The sequence below is a fragment of the Lemur catta genome, chromosome 1 (genome assembly GCF_020740605.2).
Source record: "Lemur catta isolate mLemCat1 chromosome 1, mLemCat1.pri, whole genome shotgun sequence".
NCBI classification, from domain to species: Eukaryota; Metazoa; Chordata; class Mammalia; order Primates; family Lemuridae; genus Lemur; species Lemur catta.
Window position 1 is genome coordinate 56595468 of NC_059128.1, and position 11404 is coordinate 56606871.

The window sequence follows — 11404 nt, forward strand, 5'->3', positions numbered from 1 at the left end:
TCAAGGGATCTTTCCTCCTTGGCTTCCCAAAGTGCTGAGATTATAGCCATGAGCCACCGTACCCAGCCTCGTTGTTTTAATTTGCATTTCCCTGATATGTGATATGGAGCATCTTTTCATATCCTTGTTTACCATCTGTATATCTTCTTTGGTCAAGTGTCCATTAAGGTCTTTTTGCCTGTTTTTAAATTAGAGTTTTATGTTCTTATTGTAGAGTTTTAAGAGTTCTTTGTGTATTTTTGCAGATATTTTCTTCCAGCCTGTGGCATCTCTTTTCATTCTCTTGACGGTGCCTTTTGCAGAGCAGACATTTTTAATTTTAATGAAGTCCAGCTTATGAATTATTTTTTTCATAGATTGTGCCATTGGTGTTGTATCTAATAAGTTATCTCCAAACCCAAGGTCATCTGCATTTCCTCCTATGTTATCTTCTAGGGGTTTTATGGTTTTGTGTTTTACATTTAGGTCGATGACCCTTTTTGAGTTAATTTCTGTGAAGGGTATAAGGTCTGTGAATAGACTTATTTTTTGGTATGTGGATTTCCAGTTCTACTACCGTCTGTTGCAAAGATTATCTTTTTGTATTGCCTTTGTTCTTTTGTCAAAGATCAGTTGGCTATATTTGTGTGGGTCTGTTTCTGGGCTCTCTATTCTGTTCCATTCATCTACTCATCATCTATCTATTCATCATCCCTTTCCCCAACCCCTGGCAGCCACTGTTCCTTCTACTGTCTCCATAGTTTCGCTTTCTCCAGAATGTTATATTAATAGTTGGAATCATACAGTATATAGCCTTTTCAGATTGCTTCTTTTACTTAGCAGTATCGACTTATTTCTTCCATGTCTTTTCATGGCTTGCTTGCTTATTTCTTTTTATTGCTAAAAAATATTCCATTATATGGATGTACCACAGTGTGTCCATTCACGTACTGAAACACATCTTGTTTGCTTCCAAGTTGCTGGGCTTTTTGATTGGTATTGCATTGGATCTATAGGTCAAGTTGGAAAGAACTGACATCATGACAATATTGAGTCTTCCTATCCATGAACATGAAACATCTCTCCATTTATTGAGTTCTTCTTTGATTTCTTTCATCAGACATTTGTTTTCCTTATACAGATCTGGTACATATTTTCTTAGATTAATACCTAAGTATTTCATTTTGGGAGATGCTGATCTAAGTGGTATTGTGTTTTTAATTTCAGATTCTACTTGCTCATTACTGACATATAGGAAAGTGATTGCCTTTTCTATATATTAACTGTATATCCTGCAACCTCATAATAATCACTTATTAGTTTCAGGAGTTATTTTTGACAGTTATTCCAGATTTTATACATAGATGATCCTATCATCTGTGAACAGAGACAATTTTATTTCTTTTTTTACAATCTGTGAACCTTTTATTTCCTTTCCTTGTTGAAAAAGAGTGGTGAGAACATCCTTGCCTTGTTCCTATAGTGGGAAAGCTTTAATTTTCTCCCATGAAGTATAATGGTAACTGTAGGTTTTTTGCAGATGTCCTTTATCAACTTGGACAAAGTGGAGAATGTTCCTCTTTATTTCTAGTTTGCCAAGACAGTCGGTTGATTTTTTGTTGTTGTTTTTATTTTTCGAGATGGGGGTCTTACAGTGTTGCCCAGGCTGGAATTGAACTCCTGTCCTCAAGCCATCCTCTCGCCTCAGCCTCCTGAGTCACTGGTACTACAGGCCCTCACCATTGTGCCCAGCTTCAGTTGATTTTTGGCAGTGGTTCTAAGACAATTCGGTGGGGGCAAGAACAGACTTCAATAATCGGTACTGGGACAACTGAACAGCCACATGCAAAAGAATAAAGTTGGACCCCTTCCTTGAGTCACATTTTAAAAATAATACAAAATGGATCAAGGACCTAAATGTAACAGTTAAAACTAGAAAGCTTTTAGCAGAAAACACAGACTTAATCTTCATGACCTTGGATTAGTTAATGGTTTGAAGCCCTGCAACCAAAGAAAAAATAATAAACTGGGCTTCATTACAATTAAAAACATTCATATGTCAAAGAACACTATCAAGCAAAGTGAAAAGACAAGCTATGGAGTGGAACAAAATATTTGCAAATCATATATCTGATAAGGCTGCGGTCCCCAACCCCCAGGCTGTGCATCACCACTTGAGCTCCGTCCCGCCACCATGCCCCAGTCCATGGAAAAATTGTCTTCCATGAAACCGGTCCCTGGTGCCAAAAAGGTTGGGGATCGTTGTGATAAGGGACTGGTATCCAGCATATATACAGAACTCTTATGGAAGGATACTTCAATTCTGATGTAAAAAAAAAAACACTTTTATAACTCAATAAAAAGAACTAGCCCAATTAAAAAATGGGCAAAGGACTTAAACAAATGTTTCTTCAAAGAGGATACACAAATGGCCAATAAATACATGAAAAAGGCCAGGCACGGTGGGTCATGCTTGTAACAATCCTAGCACTCTCGGAGGCTTAGGCGGGAGAATTGCTTGAGGTCGGGAGTTCAAGAACAGCCTGAGCCGTCTGGTGTGGTGGCTCATGCCTGTAATCCTAGCGCTCTGGGAGGCCAGGGCGGGAGGATTGCTTGAGGTCAGGAGTTCGAGACCAGCCTGAGCAAGAGGGAGACCTCGTCTCTACTAAAAATAGAAAGAAATTATCTGGCCAACTAAAAATATATATATAGAAAAAATTAGCTGGGCATGGAGGCACATGTCTGTAGTTCCAGCTACTGGGGAGGCTGAGGCAGTAGGATCACTTAAGCCCAGGAGTTTGAGGTTGCTGTGAGCTAGGCTTACGCCACGGCACTCTAGCCAGGGCAACAGAGCGAGACACTGTCTCAAAAACAAACAAACAAACAAACAACCTGAGCAAGAGCGAAACCCCGTCTATACAAAAAAATAGAAAAATTAGCTGGGCGTGGTGATACATGCCTGTAGTCCCAGCTACTTGGAAGCCTGAGGCAGGAAGATCCCATCCCCTAGAGCCCAGGACTTTGAGGTTGCAGTGAGCTATGATGACGCCATTGCACCCTAGCCCAGGTAACAGAGCAAGAGTCTGTCTCCAGAACACACACACACACAAAGATGAAAAGATGCTCAGCATCATCAGCCATCAGGGAAGTGCAAATCAAAACTAGGAGATAATCATTTTACACCAACTAGGTGGCTTTAATTAAAAAAAAAAAAAGCAACAAGTGTTGGCAAGGATGTAAAGAAATTGGAACTTTAGTGGTATTGGTGGAAATGTGAAATGTGCATCCACTTTGGAAAATAATATGGTAGTTTCTCAAAAGCTTTGATGTAGAGTTACCATCTGATCCAGCTGTTCTACTCCTAGGTAATGAGAAATGAAAACATGTCCACACAGACACTTGTATGCAAATGTTCATACCAGCATTATTGGTTATAGCCAAAAAGTGGTTATAAACCAAATGCCTATGAACTGAGTGAATAAAGCAATGATTGATCCATAAATCCATACAAAATATTATTCCCCAGAAAGAAATTAAGTATTGATTCATGCTACAACATGGATGAACTTGAAACATTATGCTTAACTGGTAGAAGCCAAACACAAAAAACACATATGATTCCGTTTTTATGAAATGTCCAGAATAGGCAAATCTGTAGAGACAGCAGATGAGTGGTTGTAGGGCTCAGGGGGTGCTGGGGAATGAAGAGTGGCTATTAATGAGTATGGGGGAGTGGTTTGGATAATGAAAATGTTGTGAAATTGATTGTGGTGATGGTTACACAACTGTGTGAGCACCCTAAAAACTATTGGATTGTATATTTTAAATGGTGAGTTTTATGTTATGTGGATCATATCAATAAAGCTGTTATTAAAAAAACATTTAGGGCTAGACACGGTGGCTCACGCCTGTGTTCCCAGCAGTTTGGGAGGCCAAGGCAGGAGGATTGCTTGAGGCCAGGAGTTTGAGACTAGCCTGGGCAACACAGTGATACTGTCTCACACAATTAGCCGTGCATGGTGTGGCTCATGCCTGTAGTCCTAGCCACTCAGGAGGCTGAGGCAGGAGGATCACTGAGCCAGGAACTTGGAGGTTACAGTGAGCTGTGATTGCACCACTGCACTCCAGCCTGGGGTGACAGGGAGACCCTGTCTCACAAAAACAAACAGGAAACAACAACTTAGAAGAGAAACTGGTGTGTAGTATTCACTGTCGTGTAAGCCCTTGTGGTTTTGGTCGTGAAGTGGGACACTACAAGAAAGCCTGCAGCATCGTTTATTGTGAAGCATTCTGTTTTATAGGATCTCCTCTACCGAAGGTCTAGGTCACTAGTGGATTATGAAAATGCTAATAAAGCACTGGATAAAGCAAGAGCAAAAAATAAAGATGTTCTACAGGCTGAAACCTCCCAACAATTATGTTGTCAGAAATTTGAAAAAATATCTGAATCTGCAAAACAAGGTACTGTTATATTAACCTTTTATTGCAAGGTATGCTTTTTGACTGTTGTGTAAATTACATAGTTAACCCTAATTTCTTTTGTTTGCAGAACTTATAGATTTTAAGACAAGAAGAGTTGCTGCCTTCAGAAAAAATTTAGTGGAACTGGCAGAGTTAGAATTGAAGCATGCAAAGGTAGTGTCATATTAAAGGTTTAATAACTTAAGTAACATTGTCATTTAGAAATGAATCACTTATGAAATTGATAATCCTTCGATGACAGTTACTTTTGATAGTCATACAGTGAGAAGTATTCCTGAATTGGACTTAGTTTTTCAACATTATTCCACTACCTCAAAATAGTTGATTTTAGGAAATAAATATCCTCCCTCTGGTCTTTTTTTTTTTTAAGAGCCACCACACCTGCCCCTCTGGTCTTTTTTACAGTATTTGTATACTTTGAATTCAGCCCCTTTTTATACTTAAGATAACACTTGGGCCTAAATCTTAGAGTAATATTAACAGTAGAGAATATTAGAATTGAGAGGATTATTTTTTTTTTTTTTTTTTTTTTTTGAGACAGAGTCTTGCTCTGTTGCCCGGGCTAGAGTGCCGTGGCATCAGCCTTGCTTACAGCAACCTCAGACTCCTGGTCTTAGGCAATCCTCCTACCTCAGCCTCCCAAGTAGCTGGGACTATAGGCATGTGCCACCATGCCTGGCTAATTTTTTTCTATATATATTTTTAGCTGTCCAAATCATTTCTTTCTATGTTTAGTAGAGACGGGGTTTCGCTCTTGCTCAGGCTGGTCTCGAACTCCTGAGCTCAAATGATCCACTCACCTCGGCCTCCCAGAGTGCTAGGATTACAGGCGTGAGCCACCGCGCCCGGCCAGAATTGAGAGGAATTTTAAAGATCATTTAATTCAAGTAAGAATAATATCTATAATGTCTCTAATAGTGAGCTCTGAAAGAATCTACTGCTTAATATTGAAACCAGTATCACGTATTGACTACTTGTCTTAAAAAAAGGTCTTCCTTAATAAAAACATCATTATATTAATAAATTTATTTAACGTTTGCTATCTTCAGTCAGACTGTGAAAATTAAAAATGTATTCAAAATTCCCAAAACTAAATAAGTTTAAAAGAAATTAAACTTTTAAATGTTACTTTTGGGTGCATTTATAGCATTTATGCTTCTAAAGTTATTGAAGGTTAAAACTGCACTAAGATTTTTGGGACACCCTATAATGAGCATAAATTTGTATCTTGTCACTTTAATATTGGTCAAAGTTATGTAAAATAATAAAGATAAGTTTAGTTCATCTTTGATAGTTTAGCCCTTCAGATACTTGAATACTTAATATTCCCTGTATATCTTCTCTCCTCCAGGTTAGACATTCTTAAGGCTAAATATTTTTTATTCCCTATACCTCAGCAAGCTTTTTCTAATATTGTCCTCCTTGTCATTTGCACTTTTAAAACATTGCACCCTCAGGGCAGGTGTGGTGGCTCACACCTGTTATCCTAACACTCTGGGAGGCTGAGGTGGGAGGATTTCTTGAAGTCAGGAGTTCGAGCCCAGCCTCAGCAAGAGTAAGACCCTGTCCTCTACTAAAAATAAAAATAAAAAAAATTAGCCAGACAACTAAAAATAGAAAAAATTAGCTAGGCGTGGTGGCACATGTCTGTAGTCCCAGCTACTCCAGAGGCTGAGCCAGGAGGATCGCTTGAGCCCAGGAGTTGGAGGTTGTTGTGAGCCAGGCTGATGCCACGGCACTCTAGCCCGGGCCACAGGGCAAGACTTTGTCTCAAAAAAAAAAAAAAAAAAAAAAAAAATCTTCAAAAACATTGCACCCTGAAATGAATATACACTTTTCCACACATGGACTGATTGTTGTACATATTTCTTCTTATAGCTTTTTTTTTATATGTATAAGATGTAGCTGTTTTAGCTGCCATATTGCACTGGCTTGATTTGGCTTATGATCACACTTTTTTTTTTTTTTTCTTAAAATTCTTGAACTTCCAACCTATAGTTGTACATTTAATTTTTTTAATGTTTTTGTTTTTAATTGTGGAAAACCATTTACCATCTTAACCATATCTAAGTGTTAAGAATATTTGCTTTGTTGTGTAACAGATCTCCAGAACTTTTTCACTGGTTCATTTAATTTTTTAACCATAATGGCCACCTTCACATTTATGTCTGTTAAATTTTAGCTTGCTAGTGTTAGCCCCCCTCATCATGATCTTTTTGAAACTTGGATTTGATTACATAGTAGTTGAGCATCATTTACAATGGTGGTCATTTACAGGTGGTGGTCATTTACAATTTGTATGAACTTTCCCTTTATGTCTTCATCCAAGTTTTGATTTAACAAAAAACCAGGAAAGGACCACAGGAACCAACATTTGTTAATCTAATTGTAAATATGCAGAAGTACCTGGCACCAAAAAAATGCTTATGTCTTTCCATCCCTTCCTTTCTGTACTTACTGGTATTGATTTATTCATTAATTATTCTTTGGTTATAGTTATTCAGATATTTATGAATTTACCTCTCATCAACCATTATTTCTACATTTTATTCTTGAAGGATATAAGAAATATCAGATTCATCTTTTTTTATTTTATTTTATTTTTTTTTTCAGATTCATCATTAAAATCAAGATATGTGTTGTCTGAGTATGTGGTCTAATGACCCTGTCAAAAGAAAATGTTTTGATAAGCTTGGCATTATTTACTCTTACAGAGCCTGTGTTGGTCTCTAATGTTCCCTGTATTTCTTTTTTGTAAAGAAGTCATGAAAAATGAAGAGTTTCACTCTAGGTCAGGGGTCAGCAAACTGTAGCCCGTCTGCTTTTGTACAGCCTGTGAGCCAGGCATGGTGTTCACATTTTTAAATGGTTATTTAAGGAAAAAAAAAAGCATAAGAATAATAATATGATGTGATAATTATATCAAATTCAAATTCAAAGTTCTTATAAATAAAGTTTTATTGGAACACAGTGAAGCTCATTCATTGATGCTTTTGTCTATGGCTGCTTTCATGTAGTAGCAGAGTAGAGTAGTTGAAACAGAGACCATCTGGCTGTCAGAGTGTAACATATTTACTATTTAGCCTTTTACAGAAAACATTTGCGGAATCCTGCTGTAGATTGATATCAGCCTCTGATTTCCATATTCTATTTCTTTTTCAAATTCTTTCTGAAATAAGTTCTCTGTATTTAGATTTCTCATAACAGTGCTGTTCCAGTGAGTGGTTCCCAGGGGGACATTTAGTAATATCTGGAGATAGTTGTAGTTATCACAACTGATGAGGGTGGGTTACTCCCACTTTATAGTGGATCCTACAATGCACAGGACAGACAGTCATGACAACAAAGGATTGTACAGTCCCAAATGCCAATAGTGCCACAGTTGAGAAACACAGAGTCTGAAATTTTGTAATGATTTTGTAAATCTGAACATTCCCGTTTTGATCCCAGAATTCATATAAATTCCTCCCCAAAAGTAGACATTAGTCAAAACTTACAATAGGTTAGTTTGAAACTACTTTGGATTTCATTTATTATAATTATAAAAAAAAGATTTCATAAATATAAGAAGAAAGGAGATGCTCAAAGTCGTTTGTCATAGTTCTTTTGTTTTTTTGGGGTTTTTTTGTTTGTTTGTTTTTTTACAGATGGTATCTCTCTGTCACCCAGGCTGGAGTGTAGTGGCACCACCATAGCTCACTGCAGCCATGAACTCCTGGGCTCCCAGCCTCCCTCATCCTCTTGAGTAGCTGGGACTATAGGTGTGCTGCCTTGCCCAGCTAATTTTTTTTTCCCTTTCTCTCTTTCTTTCTTTTCTTTTGTTTTTTTTAAGAGACGGGGTCTCCTATGTTGCCCAGGCTGGTCTTGAACTCCTAGCCTCAAGTGATCCTCCCACCTTGGCATCCCAAAGTGCTGGGATTATAGGTGTGAGCCACTGTGCCCAGCCACATACTGGCAAAAAATTGACAGTAACCTAAACACTTAAAACTGAAAAAAAAAATCTTTTAAAATTTTCACTTAATTTCAGACTTTCAGGAAAGTTGTAAGAAGACACAGAATTCTTGGATACTCTTTACCCAGATTCTCCAAATATGCATGTTGTCACAGTTGCTTTATTCTTTCTCCCCCTCTCACTTCTTTTCTCCCTTCCTCCTTCCCTTCCTCTCTTTAAACAGACTCACCCTTGTACCTGTTTATTTTTTTCTTGAACCATTTAAGTTCCGATATGGTAAGCTGCAGATAAGGGATATGATGTCTCTTCACCCGAAAACACTTCAATGTGAATTTCCTAAAACCAAGTAATTCTTTTACACGCCCATAGTACAATTATAAAGACCATTACTATTGATACAATGCCATTATCTAATCCACAGACCTTATTCCTGTCCTACCCGTTGTCCCAATAATGTCCTCGATGGCAAGAGGAAATACAAGATAATGTGTTGCATTTAGTGCATATGTCTTTTTAGACTTCTCTAATGTGGAAAAGTTCCTGAATCAGTGTATTTCAGAACACTGACCTTTTTTTTTTTTTTTGAGACAGAGTCTCGCTCTGTTGCCCGGGCTAGAGTGAGTGCCGTGGCGTCAGCCTAGCTCACAGCAACCTCAAACTCCTGGGCTTAAGCGATCCTACTGCCTCAGCCTCCCGAGCAGCTGGGACTATGGGCATGCTCCACCATGCCCAGCTAATTTTTTCTGTATATATTTTTAGTTGTCCATATAATTTCTTGCTATTTTTAGTAGAGACAGGGTCTCGCTCTTGCTCAGATTGGTCTCGAACTCCTGACCTCAAGCGATCCACCCACCTCGGCCTCCCAGAGTGCTAGGATTACAGGCGTGAGCTACCGCACCCGGCCTGAACACTGACATTTTTGAGAAGCACACGGGCCTACTTACAGAATGTCCCTCAATTTGAGTTTGTCTGAGGTTCCCTGATGATTGGATTCGGGCGGTGTGTTTTTGGTAGGAATATCACAGAGGCGATGCTCTCATTGGATCATATCAGGAGGCACGTGCTGTCCATGAGTTGTCTTGCTGACAGTGTTAACTGCAGACTTCTCATTGGCAAAGTTATTATTTTATACTTGTGAATTAAGAAGTATTCTGTGGGGAGATACTTTGGGACTGTGTAATATCCCATCACTTAACCAGCACTTTCCAAGAGAAGTTTGTGCAACAATGAAAATGCTCTACAGTCAGTCCTGCTCGGTACGGTAGCCGTGGGGTTATGGAACACCTGCAGTGTGGGTAGTGCCACTAAGGAACTGAGTCTTATTATTTTTATTTAATTTTAGTGGATGGAACTTTAAAACTGAAATAGGAACACATAGCTAACGGCTACAGTTAGGCAGTGCAGGCCCACACTGATTTCAGCATCCATTGATGATTCTTGCCTGATCAGTTAGGATTATGATGGTTGCCAATGTTGATTTTCTAATTCCATAATTCTTTATACTTTTTAGTTGACTTTCTACTGTAATTAAGAGCTCTCCCCCTTTTATATATTAATGTAATTTAAATGTATTTGCCTTTACACGTGGCTCTAAATGTAGATGCACGTGTGTTACAAATGGTTACTTAGCTATGAATTTTATAGGATACTTTTGTATATAATCGTACTATTTTTATTAAAACTTCTATAAATCTACGCTAATGTCTGGTTTAGTGGCTAAAAAGAAGGGGTAAGAGCCTGTCACACAATCAGAAATTGTTCCATAGTTCCACTTGGACACAAAGGGCATATTTTATCCTCACTAGAACCTGTCAAGTAATCCAAAGCACTCATAATGGTCTAGATAGAAATGGTCTACTGCAGAATCTGGTATGTAGAAAATATTATTGTACAGGAAACAAATTGTGTAATTTTTGGTCTTTAAGCCTTTATTTGTATATAACGAATAGCTGCTCTTGAAATTCTGATAGCTTAACAAACTTAAAGTTGTGTGATTGCTAACATTGTATATTTTCAGTAGGATTCTTCCAAACCATGTCAACTCACGACATTCATCGTGTACTTTCCCTTCCTTTTCAGGGTAACCTACAGTTGCTGCAGAACTGCCTGGCAGTGTTAAATGGAGACACATAAGCCACTCCCTGCCTTCCTATTACAAAGGGCTGCCTTCCTTCAAATTTTATTTTTGTTTTCTTCATGATTTAGGCATTTGTGCTCACTGGAAACAAACAAAAAACAGCTGACAGAGTGCATCTCCTCTTCCTTTTCCGAGCAGCGGTGGGGCGGTGCCGTGCACGGGCAGAGCCACTCTGTGGTGGAGCGCGGCGCTGGCTCCCCGACAGCTGCCCGTCATCGGCGCTCGTCCTGCTCAGAAGTCCAAAGTTCCTTCTTTTTCAGAGTAGCCTCTATAACTGTGTTTATTTTATAAATGGTATTCCTTACGGCTACCAATCTTATTTACCTTTAAAGTTTTGAAGTTTAACCCTTTCAAAATGCATTCTCCAAACAAGATAAAGATTGCCTTTCTTGAGTTTTTTTTTTTTAATTTTGTTTTTAAACAGCATTGTATACTACTTAGTTCATTCATGTATCCTGGTAAAGCATCTTAACCAGACTTATTTTTAATTAATGAACATTTCTTAGATGTTTTGGGACAGAATTTATGTAATCTTTATAAGTATGATTTCTGAAGAAAAGCAAATGCATTATTAGTATGTTTGCCTTAAACTTGTAGACTAAACCAATTATTGTAAAATAAACAGCGATAACAGTGATAGTTTTTAACCATGTGGTCACTGTATCACTCTCTAAAATGTGGAGTAGCTATAATAAATCTACTCCTGTATTATGCTTTACAGTGCAGGTCTTAGTTTTTCTTTCTTCTTCTTTCTTCTAAAATGGCATATTGAACAAAGTTCCCTGATTTGTTTGCAAAAGAATAAACTACTCCTCTCTGTCTACTTCATGAAAGGTGGAATTTGGGGCCAGGCG

At 38.2% G+C, this 11404-nt stretch overlaps 1 protein-coding gene across 3 annotated transcripts in view; it reads left to right on the forward strand.

The window, feature by feature from the left end:
* SNX6 (sorting nexin 6) overlaps positions 1–11373 on the forward strand; it is a 101433-nt gene extending 90060 nt beyond the window's left edge. For all 3 annotated transcript variants that reach the window (XM_045568853.1, XM_045568863.1, XM_045568845.1), the window contains 3 exons: positions 4281–4440; positions 4529–4614; positions 10493–11373. In XM_045568853.1, the coding sequence (XP_045424809.1) occupies positions 4281–4440; positions 4529–4614; positions 10493–10546 (300 nt within the window). In that variant the 3' untranslated portion in view covers positions 10547–11373. The remainder of the gene's footprint in view (positions 1–4280; positions 4441–4528; positions 4615–10492) is intronic.
* The last annotated feature ends 31 nt before the right edge of the window (positions 11374–11404 follow it).